Here is a 24216-nt window from a genome sequence, read left to right on the forward strand (position 1 = left end):
ATGGGGCAGTAAGTGCTCTGCTTTGAGATTCAGGTGGTATCTGTCATCATGTAACCATGATAAAACCAGAAGACTAGAACTGCAAAGAAAATCTACCATCTTAAACTCATGTGCTAGAATTTTAAGTAATCAAAATAGGAATTTTTTTAGTATTTTCTAGTCAATTTTTATCTTCTATTAATGTATTTAGCAAAAATTGGCTATAGTTTGTATTGCAAATTTTAATATATAGACATAAAATAAGTTATTTGATACTGTCATTGATATCTAACACTAAAACTCTATTTTATTTTTTACTACAGTGACTGTAAAAAGCTTTATTTTTTCTTTCAAGTAAACATGCATTGTTTTATAAGTGTTTTTCATTTTTCCCTTGTTTATATGATAAGCTAGATAGCTTGGTAGCAGGAACACTGAAAAATTTATTTTTAAATAGGTAAATATTGAAGAATGTTGTTTTTGTAAATGCTTAACTACTTTACCTTTTTTGTAACAAACTTCAAAGTTACCGTTAAGGGTAATTTAATAAATGAACTTTTAAAGTGTCTTGGGCTCAGTAAAAAAACTCAATTAAAAAACTCAGTAAAAAAATTTGAGAGGAAGTTTTGAAGTTGTCTACCATTGCCTTTCCATTTGATTCAGTTTATGGTATCATTTGAATTAATTGTTATCTGTTTTTTCATATTCTGGATTAGGAATGTTTTGAGTCATTGTTGAGTATTCTTCACTGGAGCTGGACCACCTTAGTCTTAGGAGTTGAAGAACTTAGAGGATTAAAAGGATTCCAGTTCACAGCTACACTTCTAGATTTAGAGAGACTGCGCTTTGTGGGTACCTGTTGTCTGAGGTTATTGCGTGTCTATACCTGTGAAATTTACCCAGTGTCAGGTATGATGCATTTTTTTAAAATGATTGTAGGGAGAAAATATTAGAGACATTGAGAAGATTTACTTTGAGATAACTGAGAGTTTTTGACCCCCAGCTGTGTTTAAGCTGCTTCTAAAATGAGGGGAGAAAGTCAGCTTGCTATGATGCTTATGTATTTGCTTATAAAGAATAAAATAGATTACATGTCATTTTGATACAAAAAGTAATAGTGGGCCAAAGTTAAATAATCTATTAAAGTTTAATTTTAAACAAATGCTGTCAAATAGAAATATTTTGAATAAGCAATTTGGACTTAAATGCTGAAACTAGGTTTTTATTTCCCCTCCCATTTAGATTAAAAAAATAATTTGGTACTACACTTAATCTCTAAGTTGTTTCATTTCTAAGATATTAGTACTTGTGATACTTAGCTGAATAGGGAATTACTGAATTATATTGATTGTTTTCATGCATATTTAATATTTTGCTTAATTACCAATCTGCTCTTTTCCCCCTCAAAGCTACAGGAAAAGCAGTTGTAGAAGAAACTAGCAAATTAGCAGAGTGTATTGGAAAAACCAGAACTTTGTTAAGAAAAATTTTATCAGAAGGAGTTGATCACTGCATGGTGAAATTGGATAATGATCCTCAAGGATATCTCAGTCAGCCCTTGAGTCTCCTAGAAGCTGTCCTTCAGGAATGTCATAATACTTTCACTGCCTGCTTTCATTCTTTCTACCCAACTCCTGCCTTACAGTGGGCTTGCCTTTGTGATCTGCTGAATTGTTTGGATCAGGTAATTTAAGTTTGTAAAATGTCAGTTGAAAATCTGATATATTGCTTAATACTCTTCAAGAAAATAAATTGCAGTTGCCCTATCTTCTTAACTTGTATAAAAGATAAATTAGGAAATATTTGGTGTACATGACTTATATAAGCAAAGTTTAAAATTTTTTAAATCTGCTTCATCATCTTTTAGTTACAAAATTGGTAGGCACATTGTGCAGTTGCTGATTGGTTTTTGAATTGGAGTGAGTGATTCTGAGAGAGGGGGAGAGGAAAAGAACCATAGTGACCAGGGGAGAGCAGGGATAGCACCAGGAGGCCCCCACCACCCTCATCTGTAAGAACAGGAAGGAGAGAGACCTGAGAGAACAGGCATACTAGCATTGTTCATTCATTCATGAGGAAGCCACAACCTTTGTAAACCTTTATGCACCAAGTCACAGAGTTTCACAACACCTGAGGCAAAACACTGACAGAACTACAGGGAGAAATATTCACATTGACAGCTGGGGACTTTAACACTCCTCTTTCAGTAATTAATAGAGGAACTAGGCCAAAAAAAAATCAGCGATGCAGATTTGAACAGTACTGTCAACCACCTTGATCTGACATTTATAAAACAAGATACGAAACTGCAAAATACATATTCTTTTCAAGTACACATGATTTTTAAAAGAAATGTTTGGGACCGTTCACTAAGGTGGATCATATGCTAGACCATAAAATAAGTCTTAATAAATTTCAAAAGATTGAAATGTGAAAGAATATATTTTCAGACCACAATAGAATTAAAGTAAAAATCAATAGCAGAGGATATCAAGAAAAAGCACCAAACATTTGGAAAATGACAGCACTTCTAAGTAAGCAGTTGATCAAAGAAGTAGTTATAAAGGAAATTTTAAAATGTTTCACATAGAAAGATAAAAATATAATATCAAAATTTGTGGGATTTAGCTAAAGCATTGCTTAAAAGAGATCTTTATACCCTTAAACGCTTATATGAAGAAGAAAGGTTTAGAATCAGTGACCTAAGCTGCTATGTTAAGAATCTAGAAGGAAAAGCAAATCTAACCCAAAGTTAGAAGGAAGGAAGGAAATAATAAAGATAAGAGCAGAAATCAATGAAACAGAAAGTAGAGAAAATTAACACAGCTAAAAGTTGGTTTTTTGAAGAAAAAAAGTTGGTAAACTCCTAGCAAACCTGGTTGAGAGAGAAGAGAGAAAGAAAAAACATGAAATACCATAATCAGAAATGAAATAGGGGTTCGCCGGGCACGGTGGCTCATGCCTGTAATCCCAGCACTTTGGGAGGCTGAGGTGGGTGGATCAGTTGAGGTCAGGAGTTTGAGACCAGCCTGACCAACGTGGCAAAACCCAGTCTCTACCAAAAATACAAAAATCAGCCAGGCATGGTGGTGCACAGCTGTAATCTCAGCTACTCGGGACACTGAGGCACGAGAATTGCTTGAAGGCAGGAGGTGAAGGTTGCATTGAGGCAAGATTGTGCCACTGCACTCCAGCCTGGGTGACAGAGTGATACTCCATCTCAAAAAAAAAAAAAAAAAAAGGAAGAAAGAAATAGGGAATATCACTATAAACAACTTTATACTGGTGAATTTTTCAGCCTTAGAGGAAGTTGACAAATTCCTTGAAAAATGTAATTTTATCAAAACTAACACATTAAGAAATAGAAAAATCTGAATTGCCTCATATCCATTTAAAAATTATCAAAAACTTTCCCACAAAGAAAATTTCAAATCCAAATATTGTCATTTATTAATTCTGTTAAACATTTAAGAAAGAAATAATGTCAACCTTTTACATACTCTTTTGGAAAATATAGGAGGCAACACTTCCCAACTAATTTTATGAGGTTGGCTTTATCCTATACCAAAACCTAACTAAGATACTACAAGGAAAAATTACAGATGAATATCACTGAGAAACATAGATGCTCTTAAAAGTATTATCAAACCAAATTGAACATGTAAACAATATATCATGACCAAGTGGGATTTATCTTAGAAATGCTTAGTTAAATAATTGAAAATTGATGTAATTTACCATGTTAACTGAAAAAACAAGGCAAATTGATGATTTCCTCAATAGCTACAGGAGCAGTGGTCGATGAAACTAGCAGTTACTCAATGATGAAAACCTCTCAGGAAAGTAGGATATAAGGAAACTCCTAAATCTGATAAAAAGATATTTACAAAAAAATCTTCACTAACAACATCCCATTTACTGGTGAAATCTGAATATGCCCCTAAGTTTGGAAACAAGACACATGGTATCTACACTCACCACTTATATTCAGCAGTGCACTGGAAGTCCTAGGCCTCCCCACCCTCCTTTGTGAAAAATTCATTGTCATCACTAATGCATCCCAGGCAACTTTGCATCCATGTAGCAGAGTAGTATATTTTACCACTCAATTTCCAGGGGCAAGATTATTGCCTGGACTAGTGCACAGCTTAATTACTCTCTCACTCTGAACCTTCTCAGTCTGATATGGTTCTTTTCTTCTTTGCTACAGAACAGGCTAGATTTAGCAAATGTTGGTTTAACATATGGAATGTCACTCTGCTTTTATGCTTATCTTTGTAATACAGATGTTTGAAGAACTAGGTAATGTGTACACAATTTTGTGAATTAGGATATCCTGTGTTGGTTTTAATGCTTTGTTGTAAAATTTTATAAGTATGCTATTAATTTTTCTTGATAAATTATGGAATGTGATAATGTAATTTTGTGACCTTAGTGAAATGTGCTTGTAATAGCACAGATTTATAATTTGCATCATTTATTATTTGAGAAAAATAGTCTCAGTCCTTATTGAAAATACCTTAGATGCATTCTAATTGGGGCCTTTTTGGCATCTCCCTTTGAAACAGTGCTAGAGAGTACTGTGATTGTGAGGATATGAAAATATAAAAATGCTCATTTACTAGAGGACAGGGGCCTGATTTTTCTTGACCAGACTTAATTTTTCATCTTCATTGAATAGTAACTTAAACAATTGTTTTTTAATGTATAGATGTAGTATTATTCTATAACAAGACAATTTAAATGACCGAGTGACAGAAAATTTGGGTATAATTTAAAAGATGGTTTACCTTTTATATATTCAGAAACTTAGATTATACTGATGCTATATTTTTTGGTGGGGGGTGGGCATATTTTTGTCTTTAAAAGGATATCCAAGAAGCAAACTTCAAGACATCAAGTAGCCGACTCCTTGCAGCTGTTATGTCAGCTCTGTGTCACACGTCTGTTAAGCTGACTTCCATCTTCCCGATTGCGTACGATGGAGAAGTATTACTACGATCAATTGTTAAACAAGTTAGTACAGAGAACGACTCAACACTAGTTCATCGTTTTCCCCTTTTGGTGGCACATATGGAAAAACTCAGCCAGGTAGGTCTGTCTCTGAAATCTCTTTTATACAGAGGCAATAAAAGTGTAAATGGTTTTTTTATTGCCTCTTTTATACAGAGGCAATAAAACTGTAAACACACCAAGCTAAGCGTGTTTAGCTTGGTGCTTATTCTTCTCTATTTTTAGGTATATTTACAAAATGATTATTTAATGAATGACATTTGTTCTTTGAAATAATATTTTTGAAAAATGTTCATATTTACCTATAAAATGAAGTTTTTTTGCTCTAACGGTTTAATCACTCACCTTTAAAAAAATTTGAGAGTTATACAATGAATACCTACATATTTGTTTTTCCTAAACCATTTGAAGGTAAGTTGCAGATACTTTACATTCTAATATAATATTTTAGATTTCTAAGATAGAATGATAAGAAAATAAAGGATTTTTAAAATATCTACTTAATAACACTTTGGTATATTAAAATAAGCACTGTAAATAACAGGTATAGGAAACGTTCACATCAATCATTTTCATCCTGGAAATCAGCTAAATTAATCATCTTTTCCCTTTTTTCTGAAAAATAAAGTATTTTTCCTTTATTGAGACTCTGACTTCTTGAAATTTTTCTACCGGTAGGGGTTGGAATTTTCTTATCTCCACTTACGAAAACAAATACAGTAGAAATGATAAAACTACATAGGAATCATATGTGTGTACAAAAAGAATTTTGTTAAAAAATTGATTTACACCGACTAGAGTTGCATTACAGCTAAATATACTAGAATTTATTATCTCAGATTAAGATCTTGTCCTATAGAAGAAGCTTTTTATTTTTGTTTTTTAAGATGAGCTCATTCTGTCACCCAGTCTACAGTGCAGTTGCGCCATCACAGTTTACTGCAACTTCAACCTCCTGGACTCAAACGATCTTCCCACCTCAGCCTCCCAAGTAGCTGGGGCTGTAGGCACATACCACCACACCCGGCTAACTTTTTAAAAAAACATTTTGTAGAGACAAGGTCTCACTGTGTTGCCCAAGCTGGTCTCAAACTCCTGGCCTCAAGTGATCCTCCCATCTCAGCCTCCCAAAGTGCTGGTATTGCTGACGCCACACCCAGCCAAAAAAGCTTTTTAAATGAAAAGAATAGTTTTCTGTCTGTCATGTAGGATTGTAAATTGAAAGTTAAATAAGAGAATAAAATAGGACTCAAAGCTAATAAAAACATTTTGTAAATGTGTGGTACTTTGATACACAGAGACAGATAATTCAAAAAAGAACTTCTAAGTGAAAAGTGGCTCCACATATAACCAGAAAGATTTGTAGAAATTGACTCTGATTCAAGTCTGAATTTTAAGAGTATGAGAAAGACAAGGTTTTCAAACTGAGTACTCCTATGAAGGAAAATAAAACAATACCTTAGAACTTTTTCTTATGTATCATAGAGTGAAGAGAATATCTCAGGGATGACAAGCTTCCGTGAAGTTCTGGAGAAAATGTTGGTCATTGTTGTGCTACCAGTGAGGAACAGCCTGAGGAGAGAAAACGAACTCTTCTCCTCCCACCTCGTCTCTAACACCTGTGGATTACTGGCCAGCATTGTCAGTGAACTGACAGCTTCAGCCCTGGGATCTGAGGTAATACATTATATTTTGACACTGGATAAAAAGCACATGTGTAAGGAAGGGATCTAGTTTATGCAGCCATAAAAAATGATGAGTTCATGTCCTTTGTAGGGACATGGATGAAACTGGAAAACATCATTCTCAGTAAACTATCACAAGGACAAAAAACCAAACACCGCATGTTCTCACTCATAGGTGGGAATTGAACAATGAGAACTCATGGACACAGGATGGGGAACATCACACTCCAGGGACTGTTGTGGGGTGGGGGGAGGGGGGAGGGACAGCATTAGGAGATATACCTAATGCTAAATGATGAGTTAATGGGTGCAGCAAACCAACATGGCACATGGTTACATATGTAACAAACCTGCACATTCTGCACATGTACCCTAAAACCTAAAGTATAATAACAAATTAAAAAAAAAAAAAGCACATGTGTAAGTTTTTTACACAGTTTCTTTTTTCAACTATTTTGGCTTTGTGGAAGCTAATTTCAGATTGGATTAGCAACCCCAATGCATTGTTTTTCTTTTTTGCCTTTCTCTCTACCTCCTACTTGCTCTGATTTGTTACTTCTCTCTCACCAGTTTACCCAGCATCCACAGGAATATAAAGTATACATTTTCCTCATAGAGCAGGTTGTCATCTGCCCCATTGCACAAGCCCACCACCATGCCCCTTGAAAACCAAAGATAGTTCTCACTGCTGGGAGATGAGTAACGTTGCTGAAGTCAGGCCCTACTCATAGTGCACACATAGTGTGGGAAAGGTAATGAGGTTTAGACTGCAGCTCTGCCCACTCAACTGACCCTGGAGAAATACATATTTAAAATTGGAATAATAATTTTTATTTCACCTCTATCACAGGTTTTTTGAAATTGTAGTAAAATATACATAATATAAAATTTGCCATTCTAATCATTTTTATGTGTACAGTTCAGTGGCATTAAATGCATTCACTTTGTTGTACTTAGTTGTACATTATCACAAAATTTTCAAAGTATCAAATACTATGTTTGAGAAAATCACTTTGAAAGTGCCTTTACATTTTGTAAAATAACATTATTTTATTCCATTTCACTGCCTTACTCTTTCTTATAACTTAACTGAATGTTTTGACTGAATTTGAGGAGTGTTTCTGTTTTTTCCTCCTAAAAAACGGACAGTAGATTGGTTTGGAAAATCATGTCCTAATGTGAAATAACTTACATCATTCAAATGAATGTTTAATAATCAGCATATATTCAGTGGCCCTTGCTCCCAAGTTCTTGTCAAGGAACTTTTTTTCTCTATTTTACTTCTATAATTCCTAATCTTTGCTTTTTCTTTTAAATTTATTTTAACACCTATTCTGAATTAACCCATCCAATATGTACACATTATTGATTCATTGTGACAGTTTAGCCTTTAGAATTTCATTGTATGAAATTCATACATAAGAAATACGCATACATATGGTTCATCGCATACACTTGAGCTAATTTTAGTCTCTCATCCTGGGAAGCACTTTCTAAGTTTCTTGGTTAACTTTGAGTTTGGCCTCGGAGACGATTAAAGCCCTTGTCAGAAATTTTTTAATTTTTTACATTTACTCATTTAGTCTATAATACCTTCCTTTGGTAGCATACTCTGCAGGATGCAGGAAAGTCTATAATGCGTAGATCCCCTTCCTAAGTTTACTGAAGAGTTCTCCCCTTTAAACTTACCTTTCCAGTGAAGAGGAATACCAAAAGTTACAGGTGCCTGGTATACAACTTTGGGAGTTCCCACAGGTCCTGGCTTAGAGATGAATATTTCTTTCTCAGAGCAGTTTGCAATTTTTGTTAGAATCATAAACTTCCATTTTTTTATCTATTTAGTCTCCCAAAATTCTGTGGCCAACTTAGATTAGAAGTAGGCTTTGTAAATAAAAAGAGCAGTTTCAACCCAAAATAAGTTCTCTAATCCTCTCCAGTGAAAGTCTGTAATTAGTATGGTTGCACGTGTGTGTGTACGCATTCAAATACTGAATGCTATTACAAAAATATCCCTGTATGTATTCGTAGTATTCAATCTTAGGGTATAGACCATTTTCTTCAAATGAAGTCTTACTTGCAAATTCACAGGTGAGAGGAGAGAGGACATAGTCTGGTTGAAGAGGGGAACCATAAATTTACCTCTTCCTTGCACACCTATCTCTGCAGAATTTCTAGAGCTCTGTGTTGCATAGTTTGAAAACTGTTGATCTATAGAATTTCGATGAAATTTTTCGCATCTCTTTTCAAAGTCTGATGATTTATTCATACATTATGACTGATAAGACAAGCTTGTACTTCTGACATTATAAATTAAGTGGAAAGTATAGTTTCATATGGCTAAAGGAAGAAAATATTGTCAAGTGACATTGATTTGTGAATTTAGAATGATAAAATCTGGTTTTATTGTGAGTTAATCTCTCAGTAGAACATATCTTTAGGAATGTTTAATATCCACTTATTAAATAAAGGTTATTTTATTAGACTTCTTAGAAACCTTTGGATGGTTTTGTTAAAGGTGTACAAACTACTGATACAATTGCTTTTATTGTTCACAGGTTGATGGACTTAATTCTCTTCACTCTGTAAAAGCTAGTGCTAACCGATTTACAAAAACAAGTCAGGGCAGAAGTTGGAACACTGGGAACGGGTCCCCTGATGCAATCTGTTTTTCAGTAGACAAACCTGGAATAGTTGTGGTTGGTTTCTCTGTCTATGGAGGAGGTGGAATTCATGAATATGAATTAGAGGTGTTGGTTGATGATGTAAGTATCACCCTTTTAGCATTTATCCTGATTAGTGGGTTGTGTATCAGGATTTACCATTGTCATAGTATGATGGGTCCATACCTTCAGGGGTTTATTAGATCAATCACTGATGAATGACACTAAAGAAATTGAAAAAGACTGGCCACAATGGCTCACACCTGTAATCTCAGCTCTTTGAGAGGCTGAGGCAGTTGGATGACTTCAGCACAGGAGTTCAAGACCAGCCTGGGCAATATGGCAAAACCCCATCTCTACGAAAACTACAAGTATTAGCTGAGTGTGTTGGCGCACTCCTGTAATCCCAGCTACTCTGGAGGCTGGGGTGGGAGAATCACTTGAGCCCAGGAGGTTGAGGCTGCAGTGAGCCATAATCATGCCACTGCACTCAAACCTGGGCAGCAGAGTGAGACCCTGTCTCAAAAAAAAAAAAAAAAGAAAAGAAAAGAAATTGAAAAATAATGATTTTATCTGATTGCTTGTGTTCCATCTTTCCACCTTGGGTCACTACTGCTTCATATTTTTTGTACTTTCAGAAAGAGAAAGATTTAAAGTGGAATTAAAGACTAAAAAGTATTTAGCTAAGTTCCTGATGACAAGTCTTGAGTAGTTTTTTTTTTTTATATTGTCATTTTTCAAGAAACACAATGTTCAGATGGACTATGTCATAGAGGTGATTCTTAGTGAAGACAGTATTTGTTGACTGATTCAGCTATATCTTTCTGTATTCTCTAAAATTACTTAAAGTACCTGAGTTTTATTAAAATGGGACAGAAAGGGGTAGCATGTAAATCATTGCCTATTAAATAGCAAGTCTATCTCTATCTCTAACTTGATTCCTTTCACTAGTTAATTTGAATGTATTCCCTACTTCATTAGGCTTTATAAATGTGAAGAAGTAGAAATAGTTTAAGTCATCAGATGAGAAAAGCTTATTTATGTTGTAGTCTTCTCAAGAAATCACATAAAAATGTCTACAGTACCCCCAACTTCTTCTTTCGTATGTATGGGAAAATACTAATGGCTAATTTTATATTCAAGAAAATAAATTTTAAAAATAATAATTATAAATCAAAATTGTTCATACAATAAAATCAAGAGTCTGGTGGAATTTTTGTGTTTCATTTTTTTTTTAGAGTGAACATGCAGGAGATTCAACTCATTCCCACAGATGGACATCTCTGGAATTAGTGAAAGGAACTTATACAACAGATGACTCACCCAGTGATATAGCTGAAATCAGACTTGACAAAGTGGTTCCTTTAAAGGTAGTTTCAACTGAATGTTTCTGTTGTGAATAAGAGATATTATTATGTAGTTAAAATAGTGAAGAGTATTCCATGAATTTTGTTTGTTAGATATAGCTATTTGTAAGTTATCCTTTATATGGTACTTCAGATATTTATGGAGTACCTACTATGTACCTGATGTTGTACCACATTATATTATATTTTTGCATAACGTTTCTTAAAGTCTGGAGTGGTAGGAAGTTTTGTAGTCAAACAGACTTAGCTTTGGATACCTGCTGTTCCATATACTAACTTTAAGACACTGGCAGGTCATTATTTAACCACTTTGAGACTTATCTGTAGATTGGGAAGAATAATACCTGCATTGTAGTATTATTGAGATTAAATAATGGAAATAAAACACCTGCCTCAGTGTCTAGCACAGTATGAAAAATAAATATTAGCTCTTGTCTTTTCTTCTCTTATTGTGCCCTAACTCATTTAAAAAAACAAGTGTTTTTTATGTTTTGTTTTGTTTTGCTTTTGTTCCTTTATTTATTATTATTATTATTATTATTATTATTATTATTATTATTTTTAAGATGGAGTCTCACTCTGTCGCCCAGGCTGGAGTGCAGTGGCGTAATCTTGGCTCACTGCAATCTCCGCCTCCCAGGTTTAAATGATTCTCCTGCATCAGCCTCCCGATTAGCTGGGATTACAGCCATGTGCCACTATGCCCAGCTAATTTTGTATTTTTAGTAGAGAGGGGTTTCACTGTGTTGACCAGGCTGGTCTTGAGCTCCTGCCCTCAAGTGATCCACCCTGCTTGGCCTCCCAAAGTTCTGGGATTATAGGCATGAGCCACCGCACCCAGCCTATTTTCTAACAATATTTGGCAAAATAGAGAAATTTTACCACATCAAAGTAATTATAAATGTTAAAATAAAATTAAAGTATTTCTGAATTCAACTGAAATTTCATTATAGAGCAAAATTTTGGATAAGATCGATACACGAGAGATTTCATCAGGAAGAATTTAGATACTGAAAAACCAAAAAGCTTTTATTGTGAAATTTATATCATGGGTCATAAAGCATTAGTTTCTATAGCTCACATTTTCAAAGTACAGTGCATTATATTTTGGACAGCTTTTTTCCTATGGATTTTTTTTTCTCATGTCTGTTTGCCTATATATTTCTATCTCTGAGTTTTTCTTAAAAATACAATAGACTCACCATTATTTTTTTCTCACATCTAAAATTATTTTAAAAGTTAAACTAGTCAAGGAAAAGTATCAGTTTATGCAATTAAAATCTCTTATTGCTGGGCACAATAGCTCACACCTGTAATTCCAGTACTTTTGAGACACCAGGGAGGGAGGATAACTTGAGCTTGGGAGTTTGAGGCCAGGCTGGGCAATATAGTCAAACCTTATCTCTACAGAAACACCTTAAAAAATTAGCTAAGTGTGATGGAACGCACCAGTGGGAGGATTGCCTGAGCCCAGGAAGAGGAGGCCACATTGAACCAAGATTGCACCACTGCACTCCAGGCTGGGTGACAGAGCAAGATCCTGTCTCAGAAAAAAAAAAAATTATATATATATATATATTTTATATATATATTATATATAATATATATATTTTATATATATATTATATATAATATATATATAATATATATAATATATATTATATATAATATATTATATATATTATATATATTATATATATATTATATATATTATATATATTATATATATAATATATTATATATAATATATATTATATATATAATATATATATATTATATATAATATATATATAAAATATATATTATAATGGCTAATATTCTAGCAGTAAAATTAAGAGCAGGCGCTAGTTACATTGGTTGTGTTCAGACCTAGTTCCATCACTTACTAGCTGCGTGACTTTGAACAAGTTACTTAACTTCTCTGAACCTCAGATTCCTCATCTGTAAAATAGGGATAGTAATCACACTTACCTCATGAGGTCATTTTAAGGATTAATTAAATTCCGTAAAGTACTTAGGACAGTTGCTTTTATGCAACAGGTGTTCAGTAAATGTTAGCCGTCATCATGTTTGATTCATTAAAAACTTATTTAATTATATCATCTGTAAATATGACAAAGAATTTCAGTATATTTGCCTGTTTTATTGCTAGAGTTCTTTTTGTATATCCACTGTACATTGTGAATAAAAGTAAACATCTTTTACATCTTTATAATGAAGGAAAATGTTAAATATGCTGTGCGCTTGAGGAACTATGGAAGTCGTACAGCCAATGGAGATGGAGGAATGACCACAGTTCAGTGCCCTGATGGTGTGACGTTCACATTCAGTACGTGCAGCTTGAGCAGTAACGGCACAAACCAAACCAGAGGACAGATCCCACAGATACTCTACTATAGGTGGGTGAATATATAGAGATAAGGGAAATACTTTACAGTGGTAGAACGTACACAGTCTACTACCAGGTAAAATTGCTAACTGGATAATTATAATTAAATTGTACAGTGTGTCTTCTTAGCACATACTTGTACAAATTCATATAAAGAAATCTCATTTTAATATATAAATTCAATGTTTGCTACAAAAGTTAATGCTTTAAAATATTTTTGCTGTTATTTCTTCAATAGAAATGTTTGTGCACTGGGCATATGTGCTGTTGCTGTCACTCTATAATTTCTGGTCTGCAATTTCAAATTTAAAGGGTATTCATTTCTTTTTATAAAATACCTCAAACTAATGGTCAGATAGACTTTACTCAGATAGTGGTGTTGCCTTGATCCTTTTATCTAGTCACAGAATATTTTGATGTCTGTGAATCTTGGACCTGTCCCCTGGGGCCCTAGAATATATTATAGTGTGTTTCTTACAATGTTTTTAACAAAAACCATTCCTTATGTAAATCTTGGAAAATAAAGAATGATAACAACCCTTGGGTTAAAAAAATCTTTTAAATACACATTTCTCACTGAGTCTGAATTTTTCTTGTAGCGGCAAAGCTGGCGTTTTAGGTAGTTATGAGTACCATTTACCGCATTTGTCCTCAGCCTGACTTGGCATTAAATCACTGAATTTCCATGTCACTTTCAGAGGCTTGCTGCTTCCTCCCTTTCCTTCATAAAGAGTCTAGGGATGGTACCTAGGTAGATAGTATAAAATAATTTTCTCTAGATACAGATTTTCTGCTTCCTCTTTCCATGAGAAATAGAATGGAAATAGCAGGCAGTAAATAGCTATGTAGTTCAGTGTTGCTGCTGAAATACAAAAGCTGTCTAGTCTTTTGCCCCAGTCAAGAAAAACTTTGTTACATAAGCACTGCAATAAATAGTACGTTATTCTCTTTCTTAAACTATGGATTAAAAACTCTGTTATGTGTAAGAGTTACATGTTTCAGAAAGCTGGAGAGCCACTAACAGCATCTGCCATCCAAACTTTATATTGTATACAAAATACAGTGTTTTGAGTATTTTCATGTTTTCTATTAAGCTTTAAATACCCTTAGCTTTACATTTTTTAAAAATGAAAAATATTAAAGTCCTTTAGTTTTAAATACCATCCTACTCTGATAGCTCCCAAGTTTACATCCCTAGTCTTCATGACCTCTGAGCCCTGGACTCCAGGTCTCTCTTCTGACATCTTCATTTGGATGACACTAGTGGAGATGGTATTAGTTACTGTGTGCCAGGCCATGCCTTGAGTGTGTTACCTGTTATCTCGGCTTGTCTTCGCAGTAACCCCAGGAGGTAGGTACTTTTCTTATCCCTATTTCACGATGATGGAACTGAGACGCTGAATTGTCCAGAGTCACATGACTCTGGTAAGTTATGCTACAGCGACTTGTAGGCAGGAAGTCAGATTTCAGGTGATACACCCTTAACCAGTATGCTGCACTTTCTCTCTAAGGATGTTCACTATAGTTGGCTAGTAGACATCTGAGGGTTCATGTGGCGAGAATATTCATCTCCCTTCCACAGTTACAGCCAGACACCTTGGAGTCATTTTTGACTTCCCTTTCCCTCGTACTTTACACCTAGTTCATCAAGAAGTCCTGTCAGCTGTACTTCTAAAATGTCCTAAATGTGACCTTTTCTTCTACTTCCATATTTAATAGTCTAGACCAAGCCACTGCAACCTCTACCTGCTAACTGTAATAAGCCTCTAAACTAGTCTCCCTCCTTTCACTATTGGTCTCCTACAATCAGTTCTCCACAGCACAGCCAGAGTGATTTGATAAAAATATAAATCATACCAAATTCTACCCTTGCTCCAAACCCAGCTTCCCATTCTCATACCAGTATAAAATGTAAAGTCATTATGTGGCCTACAAACCTTACACAGTTTGACTCTTGTTTCCCTTCCCACCATCACCCTTCACTCTTTCTCCTGTTCTTCCAGCCATACATGGCTTCATTCTGTTCCTTTAATTCACCAGTGTGTTCCTTTGGCCCTGACAGTTTTCCCTCAGCTCTTCTCATGGGTCTTAAAAAAAAAAAAAAAAAAAAAAAAAAAAATTCAGGTCAGCTGGGTGCAGCAGCTCACTCCTATAATTCCAGCACTTTGGGAGGCCAAGATGGGTGGATCACAAGGTCAGGAGTTCGAGACCAGCCTGGCCAACATGGTGAAACCCCATCTCTACTAAAAACAGAAAAATTAGCTGGGCGTGGTGGTGCATGCCTATAATCCCAGCTATTTGGGAGGCTGAAGGAGGAGAATCGCTTGACCCTGGGAGGTGGAGGTTGCAGTTAGCCGAGATCATGCCACTGCACTCCAGCCTGGGTGACAGAGCAAGACTCTGTCTCAAGTAAGTAAATAATTTAATTAATTCAGGTATTTGTTAAATATGAGTTCCTTGGAGAACTGATCTTATTTAAAATAACACCCTTCACTTTATGCCCTATGCTGCTTTATTTTTCTTCAAAGCCCTTATAATTCTCTATATAGTTACATGTTTACTTTTTTAACTTTGAAAAAGCTATAAATTAAATGAGGATCTCAGATCTAGATATGATTTCTGGCATTGGATCATGTTTTACTTACCATTGTAAAATAATCTCATGTTTGCTCATGCTACAGGAGTGAATTTGATGGAGATTTACAATCCCAACTTCTGAGTAAAGCCAATGAAGAAGACAAAAACTGTAGCAGAGCATTGTCCGTTGTAAGCACTGTCGTTCGAGCCTCTAAGGACCTCCTGCACAGAGCTCTTGCTGTGGATGGTAAGATTTTTTCTTTCTCAATAGTCATATTTTAGATTCTTTATTCACTAAATTTTTGCATAGAATTATTGAAGAGGAACCTTCTATTATATAATTTTATAGAATCTAAGTGTTATAGATCCACGCATGCATTAATTTTGGATAAGTCACACTCTCCATACTGTAATGCAGAATTATTTAGAATGCTCAAAAGGAGTTATATATTCTTATTTTCTTAGTTAATTTAGTAAAAGAAAAATTGTATTTGAATTAAACTGGGTCTTTATTCTTCTTTTAGTAGTCAAAAAAGCTTTTTCTTCCTCTCTGTTCTGTTTCCAGTAATGTATCGCTATCCACCCCAAACTCTGGGGAACCCTAGCCATCTCCTCAGAGGCACTTGTCTAAATTCAGCTCTATGAGTTTTTCCACTGGAATCTCTCTAGTTTGTATTCTCCTCTCTTTCACTTCTTCTCCTGCTGTCATTTAGACTGCCATGGTGCAAGTACATGTCATTTTTTAATATAGGGTTAATATCCCAATAATCTCACTGCTACCTTTCCCCCGTTCTCCATCTAGTTGTTTAGTTATTCTTCACACTGGCAGCAGGGTTATCATTATGAAAACATGGTTATGGCTGGGCATGGTGGCTCATGCCTGTAATCCCAGCGCTTTGGGAGGCTGAGGCAGAAAGATCACAAGGTCAGGAGTTTGAGACTAGCCTGAGCAACTTGGTGAAACCCCATCTCCACTAAAATACAAAAATTAGCCAGGCGTGGTGGTGGGCTCCTGTAATCCTAGCTACTCAGAAGGCAGGAGAATTGCTTGAACCCAGGAGGCGGAGGCTGCAGTGAGCCGAGATCGTGCCACTGCACTCCAGCTTGGGTGACAGAGTGAGACTCCATCTCAAAAAAAAAAAAAATTGTTACCTCCACCTCCTTATTGTATAACATTAATTCCTAAACCTAGTTTAACATCAGAACCACCTGGAAAGCTTGCTGAAAGTAAAGACTATTAGGTTTATCTTTAATAGTAAAGATACAGCCTGAAGCTAGGCTAAAAAACTATTTTTTAAATAAGTGTGCACCCTGTTTTGATGTAACAGCAGACCTAGGAATCAGTATTTGGGAGAATAATTGTCCTATAAAATAAAGGTCTTCACAGTATAGGCTCAGCTTATCTTTCCAGCACCATGTTCATGGATAACTGACTAAAATGTTAATCAGCAAAGTGCTTTTCTTGGAAAAACAGAAAGCAATGTAGCTTGATAACACTAAACGTTTTTGGAGTGCTGAATATGTGTAGGTGTTGTTCTAAGTGTTTTATATATATTACCTCGTTTAATCTTCCCAACATCCAAATGAGAGGAATACTGTTGTGATCCTAAGTTACAGAGTAAGTAATTTGCCTAATGTCACTGATACAGCCATGTTTGGTGCCAGAATGGTAATTTAAAATAAAGTCTCCATTACCCTAGGTTCTGATTCCAGCTCTATTATTTTACAGGTACATGTACTTATGTGTTAAGTATTTTGGGTAAGATACTTAAACACTATGTGCTGTGGTTTTCCTTTCTAAAAATTGGGGATAATAAAAGTATCTCATTATAAGTACTAGCTGAGATAAGGCATGTATTCTCAAAAGCCTTTAGAATAGTACCAGGCCCTTGACAAGCACTCAATTAGTGTCAACTATAGTTTCGCTCAAAAGGACAGAATATAGATTTAGTATAGCATGTATGCAGTACAATGAAATTACCTTCTAACTATAGTTTTAATGCCTTTTATGCCTTTTTTAGCTGATGACATTCCAGAACTGCTGAGTTCTTCCAGTCTGTTTTCCATGCTGCTCCCCCTTATTATAGCCTACATAGGACCAGTAGCTGCCGCTATTCCCAAGGTGTGTAATTTAATTCTATAACTTTGAATGTTTTTTTTTTTAATACCTTTTTTTTTTTTACAAAAAGACTTAGTGTCTTGTCTTTACAAAAACTTGCATCTTTGAGGCATCTGGGATATAGGTAACAAGCAGAGATAGATCTGCTAATTATTAAACTTCTCTGTTCTTCTTAGTATTGTTTACTGGATTGCTGTGCTTATTTGTTGGCTTTACATTTGAAGAATTTGTGAGTGGGAAATCGATTTTAGAAATTTTAGAAATATGATATATAAGGAAAGATTATGTTAACCGAGGTTTTTCAAATTTATGAGGTTGATGCCAAATGGTCTTCATTAATAACAATAGCAATGTTAAAGGATAAGAGTGTTTTAAAATAGTGACATACTCAAGAGATGGAAGAAATGATAAACTATTGATTCTTTGGCATAATTAAGTAAAACCTGATTTACTTCAGATCATGAAAAAACAAAAGTTTAAAAATATAGATTTAGATATTGTCATGTAACATCTAAGATAAATCTTTTTTTAATCAATTGAAAGATTTCTCTTTGAACAAAAACTTAACTAGTAGAAAATTTAGATGGAAATTGTTATTAGAGTAACCAACAATTATTGTAATTCAAAATTTTAGAACCACTTTCATGTGTATCTCATTTAACCATATTTCTATATGTGTACTAGGTGGCTGTAGAAGTCTTTGGCCTTGTCCAACAATTGCTTCCATCAGTTGCCATTTTGAATCAGAAGTATGCACCCCCTGCCTTCAACCCCAATCAGTCGACAGATAGCACCACAGGAAACCAGCCTGAACAGGGCCTCTCTGCTTGTACAACCTCCAATCACTATGCTGTCATAGAGAGTGAGCACCCATATAAACCTGCCTGTGTGATGCATTACAAGGTAGGCACTGGTTCTTAGTGTGATTCGAATGTAAAACTTGGCATGAGGTTCTCTGATGATATCTTAAAGAATGCCTGGCCTGTATTTACGAGTGTAGCTTCTTTTATAGTATTTACATATAGAGAATCAGCAGGTGGTTAGGCACTGTTAGATATATAAAATAATTTAAGATGGAATTTTTATCTCAAAGATGATAAAATTTTATTGGTTTATGAGAGTTGTTTTTAAATCTTCCTACAAGTATAGTGTGTTATATAATGCTAAACTTCATGCTGTGATTTGCAATAGTAGTAGATATAACAATTTTAAATTGTATTTTTGGAACTAACATTATTTGTACCACAGCCTGAGCTCTGAAAATTTACAACCCCAATGTAAGATTTAAAGTAGTCTATACATAATGTTAAAAAACTATGTGTAAAATGTTTATAAATTTAATGTTATTAGAGAGTATTCAAAATCCATATTCTTTGTTTTTTCATTATATCATGCAAATTAAGGAAGAGAAGGATAAATTTATATTTTGTGTGCTTGTAAAATATTCCACTTTTCATGGTAGAAACTATTAAGCATATAGAAGTAAACAAGCTAGTACAATGCACTTGTTTATCCATCATCCCAGATTCAGCAGTTTCAACTCTTAGTCAGACCTGTCTTATTTATTCCCAACCTACTTCCTAATCTCCTATATTGTTTTAAAGCACATTTATGATATTGATTGATACAATGTCTCCAAAATATAAAGACCCTTAAAAATAACCATAGTATTATCACACTGAAGAGAACAATTCAGTGTCTTCAAACGTCATGTAAATTTTTAATAATTTGAGTTAGAATCCATATAAAATCCATACGTTGTGATTAGTATGTCTCTTAAGTCCCCTTTAACCTTAAGTCCCTTTAAATCTATAAGTCTCCCTCTGTCTCTCTCTCTTTTTGTTCCCTTGAGTTCTATTTGTTGAAGAAACTGGATCCTATGTATTTGTTAGATGGGAGCCTCTTCAGCTTACCTGCTGGGTCTTTCAGACACCCCTCTTGCAGTCATTCCTAGCTTCCTTGCTTTCTGGTAGGATAAGATGTTCCAGGCTCCCTTTATATGTTTGATGCCTCAGACTTGGAACTAACCATTTTTTCAAAGTGTCCTTATTTCTGTTATACATACACACACATGTTATATTTATGTATGTACATAAATGTATATATGTTTATATATAGATTTATGTGTATATGTAGTTTTTTAAAGATAAAATACCTCATGAGTTTATACTGTTGATACTAATTCAAATAAGGACCACAGACACACCTCAGTCTCCTTTTTCTTATATCTAAAATTCCTATTAGTGACACTGGCAATATCAGAATTAGAAAATCATTAAATTATTTCATTTGGGGTGTGTGTGTGTGTGTGTGTGTTGTCTTTGAAGTATATCCCATCTAAATGTATGTCAAATTACTGTGTTTAAAGTAAGTTGGAATGTTCCCTCTCTGCGTGATTATGCGTTCATTGGATATACACTTAGAGAGTCGTTTATTTTATTTTAGATTTTAGGAATTCCTTTTTAAATTTGGATTTTGTTTTATAATTCTTTACGTAATTACATAGCTTGAAGTCAAATTTATGAAACAAATCTAGCTTTTTTTTTTTTTTTTTTTTGAGACAGAGTCTCGCTCTGTCACCCAGGCTGGAGTGCAGTGGCGCCATCTCGGCTCACTGCAAGCTCAGCCTCCCAGGTTCATGCCATTCTCCTGCCTCAGCCTCCCGAGTAGCTGGGACTACAGGTGCCCGCCACCACGCCCGGCTAATATTTTTGTATTTTTAGTAGAGACAGGGTTTCACTGTGTTAGCCAGGATGGTCTCGATCTCCTGACCACGTGATCCGCCCGCCTCGGCTTCCCAAAGTGCTGGGATTACAGGCTTGAGCCACTGCGCCCGGCCCACAAATCTAGCTTTTATCTCTGTCCTCTTCACTCTGTTCCTCCTTCTCTGTCATAGGTAACATTTTGTTCTATTTTAATTTTGTAGTTTATCCTGTTGTGTCATTTAATAAAAGCATAGACACACACACACATACAGATGGAGATGTGTAGTTTGTGTGTATATATCTGTATTCATGTCGCCTTGCCTGTTGACCTCAGGTGACATTCCCAGAATGTGTGAGGTGGATGACAATCGAATTTGACCCTCAGTGTGGTACTGCACAGTCAGAAGATGTCCTTCGTTTGTTGATTCCTGTCAGAACTGTTCAGAATTCAGGATATGGACCAAAGTTGACATCTGTTCATGAAAATCTTAATTCATGGATAGAATTAAAGAAATTTTCAGGATCCTCTGGGTGGCCTACTATGGTTTTGGTGTTACCAGGTAAGTTTTTTTTTCTTCTGTTTTATGTGGTAAAATAAGTGCATTTATGTATATTTAGTAAGGGTGTATCATTGAAAATGTTTATCTAATTTTTAGAGAAATTTATTAAAGACCTACTATGTATCTGGATTGCATTCAAGGAATAAATAAGGTACCCTGGGCAAGGGGCACAGCCTGATCCAAGTTTTGGAGAAGACAATATTTTAAGGATTTTGTGAAAAAAAGATTAGCTTGAGCAAAGCAGAGTGTTAACGTTGAGGAGTAGCTAGCTGTCTGTGTAGTTGGGTCCAAATTATAGAAAACAATGGATTAGATCTTGTATTTTCCCAGGAAGTGCTAAATTTTCGGAACTTAACTAAGGACTGAAGTTCTTCCTTGTAAGAGAATTTGTAAACCACTTTCTTGTGTGAAGAGAAACTATGTTTTAAAACTTATGGTTTGTTGCTTTCTTAACCAGTTAACCAGGACTACTCTTGTGATCCTTCAAACTAATAGGCAATTTCAATTCAGAAACTTCTTCTTTCCACTCTGACCTGCCTATTTGTTTGTTTGTTTGGGAAAAGATAAGAAAAAGCCACACGCCAGGGTAGAGGATTGCCCACTTTGAAAAATAAAAAGGCTAACCTCAGTATTTGACAAATAATTGAAAAATGATTGCCCATGTAACTTAAGTACTTTATTAAGCAGGGGAGTTTGATTATGAAAAAAAGTAACAATTCATTTGCGATAGACCTGTTGTTTCTAGTGTTATTTTTGGTACAATTTCCTCAAGTAGATATAGGAACGCTCCCCGCCACAAGTCTATTTAAGTTATGTAGTATATGATTTCTGTTTTTACCTATCTTGTGATAAAAGAGAAAGTCCATTGGATAAAAGTCAGGGAAATTTTTATAAAATTGTTTTAGAGTTTGAACTCAATTCTGGCATTTTTATTAGGAAATGAGGCCCTTTTTTCATTGGAGACTGCATCAGATTATGTGAAAGATGACAAAGCTTCTTTCTATGGTTTTAAGTGTTTTGCAATTGGATATGAATTTAGCCCTGGACCTGATGAGGTAAGAATGAATTATCTTTTCATTCTTTTAAGGAAGATTGTGTTTCTAAGGGCTAGTGAGTTGTGCTTCTGACTGACTTAAATTGTACTGTTGCCTCTATTCGAAAAGTCGGGGCCAGGTGCAGTGGCTCACACCTGTAATTGCAGCACTTTGAGAGGTGAGAGAATCCCTTGAGCCAGTTTGAGACCAGCCTAGGCAATATATCGAAATCCTTTCTCTACAAAAAAAATAAAAAGAAATTAATTTTAACCTAGGGTGTGCAATTCTAAATATTTTGTAGTTTATGTGCAGTGGTCTGTTTTGCTACTTTTAATACGTGAAGAGGATGGAGTTTGTGCAACATGACCCAGCCTTTGAAGTATCGTTATACCTGCCCTGAACCTGCTCAGTTGGCTATACCTTTCTGAGTAAGCGGTAGAACCTGTTTTCAAAAAGGGACTATCATCTTGTCTAAGTGTTATAAATCATACAATAAAATAAAACCAAGGACAAAGTGGACCAAAGTCATGAATGAACAGTTATTTGAACAATGAACCTTTAAACGTGAACCTTATAACCAGCCTGAGCCACAACATTGAGTACTGAATCTCATCTACTCTCAATTTAACCATTAGCTTCATGTGCTTCCTTCTGATTTCAAAAGTAATGCTTGAATTCAAATCACATTTTGTTGATAATCTGTATTATCATTCAGACATTTTTAAAGCAGCAAATTTTGTGCAATTCCATAGGGAGTTATCCAGTTGGAAAAAGAATTAGCCAATCTTGGTGGGGTTTGTGCAGCAGCTCTGATGAAGAAGGACCTAGCACTTCCTATTGGTAAGTGTGGCCAATACTGGATGTTTTTTGATAGGGTTTTGTTTTGTTTGTATTACTCTTTGTATATAAGAGTAGAATGTATATATTATGTATATACTATAAAATGTATATATTATAAAAGGTCTGAAAATAGATTTAGAATATATATTATAGAATGTATATATTATAAAAGGTCTGAAAATAGATTTGCAAAATGAATTTTGTAATCTCATATATTCATGAGCAATAACTGCTGCATGTACTGGTAATTTGAGTTTGTTTAGAGACTGAAGGGTATCCTCTGGCCTTTTTTAATTTACACATGCACATGGACACCCTTTTTATGCATATACATGCTTTGAGCTAGGCAGTGGGTATAGTGTGTATATTCAGCCAAGCACTGAATATATGGTATTAAACCAAAAGTTCTAGATATTTCTTAAATGTTCTAGTGGAAATATCAAGTAGACAACTGAATATTCATTGTCTAGATCAGAGGACAGGTTGATAGAAATGTAATTGAATATGATTGTTATTTAAAGACATGGGACTGTATGAAAGATATTCTAGAGAATGTAGATAAGAAAGAGAAGATAGCTTAGGATTAAAGCTGTGACTTACCAAAATTTCAAAGATGCACGGAACAGGAAGAGGAGGCTGCAAATGAGACTGTGAAGGAACAGTCAGTGAAGTAGGAGAAAAACCAGGAGAGGGGATGTTCCTGGGATTTTTGCATGCTCTGAGAAGTGAATTAAAATCTATCATCGGACTTGAAGACTTGTTGGTTGCTTGTATATGCAATAAGAAATATGTTAGTAAAATGAGAGAACTGTAAGCACTTTCAGAGTAGAGAGGGAAAATGGAAAGTAAGGAAGGGGGGTCCATTTGAATATAGATAGCTCTTTAGAAGACTTTTTCATTGAAGCAGAACAGAGATGAGGCAGTGGCAGAAATGGTACTTTTTGATATGGAGCAAATTTGTATGATATACAGATTAATCTATAATCAAGGGAGTAAAGTTGAAAATAAAAATGCTTACTGATTCTATAATGTTTATACATGGTTTAAAGTTTTATTTTCTTACCCCCCCAAAATCCGTCTTTACTCCTTCATTTAAGACTACTCTTCCCACTATTATTTTTTCCTCCCTTTTCTTCCTCTGCCTTTCCTTCTTTATTCCCTTTTCTCTTCCTGGTCCCTTTTATTCTTCTCCATTCCTTTTCTCCCATTTAATATTGGTATATATGTACGGAAATGAGACCTTGTATTCTAGCCACATGAGGAAAATTGCTAGCAACCTATTTTTGTC

General features: G+C 34.9%; 1 protein-coding gene across 23 annotated transcripts in view; it reads left to right on the forward strand.

Annotated features, from left to right (window-relative positions):
- The window catches only part of MYCBP2 (MYC binding protein 2), a 284800-nt gene that overhangs the window by 134480 nt on the left and 126104 nt on the right, over nucleotides 1–24216 (forward strand). For 21 of the 23 annotated variants that reach the window (XM_055244152.2, XM_055244162.2, XM_055244155.2 and 18 more), the window contains 13 exons: nucleotides 696–888; nucleotides 1389–1663; nucleotides 4849–5070; nucleotides 6478–6669; nucleotides 9233–9439; nucleotides 10576–10707; nucleotides 12925–13103; nucleotides 15775–15917; nucleotides 17692–17792; nucleotides 18474–18692; nucleotides 20829–21054; nucleotides 21991–22109; nucleotides 22841–22928. In XM_055244152.2, the coding sequence (XP_055100127.2) occupies nucleotides 696–888; nucleotides 1389–1663; nucleotides 4849–5070; nucleotides 6478–6669; nucleotides 9233–9439; nucleotides 10576–10707; nucleotides 12925–13103; nucleotides 15775–15917; nucleotides 17692–17792; nucleotides 18474–18692; nucleotides 20829–21054; nucleotides 21991–22109; nucleotides 22841–22928 (2296 nt within the window). The remainder of the gene's footprint in view (nucleotides 1–695; nucleotides 889–1388; nucleotides 1664–4848; nucleotides 5071–6477; nucleotides 6670–9232; nucleotides 9440–10575; nucleotides 10708–12924; nucleotides 13104–15774; nucleotides 15918–17691; nucleotides 17793–18473; nucleotides 18693–20828; nucleotides 21055–21990; nucleotides 22110–22840; nucleotides 22929–24216) is intronic. The other 2 variants (XM_055244153.2, XM_063618729.1) reach the window with 1 other exon arrangement.

Source organism: Symphalangus syndactylus, chromosome 15, assembly GCF_028878055.3.
Source record: "Symphalangus syndactylus isolate Jambi chromosome 15, NHGRI_mSymSyn1-v2.1_pri, whole genome shotgun sequence".
In the NCBI taxonomy this organism is placed as follows: domain Eukaryota; kingdom Metazoa; phylum Chordata; class Mammalia; order Primates; family Hylobatidae; genus Symphalangus; species Symphalangus syndactylus.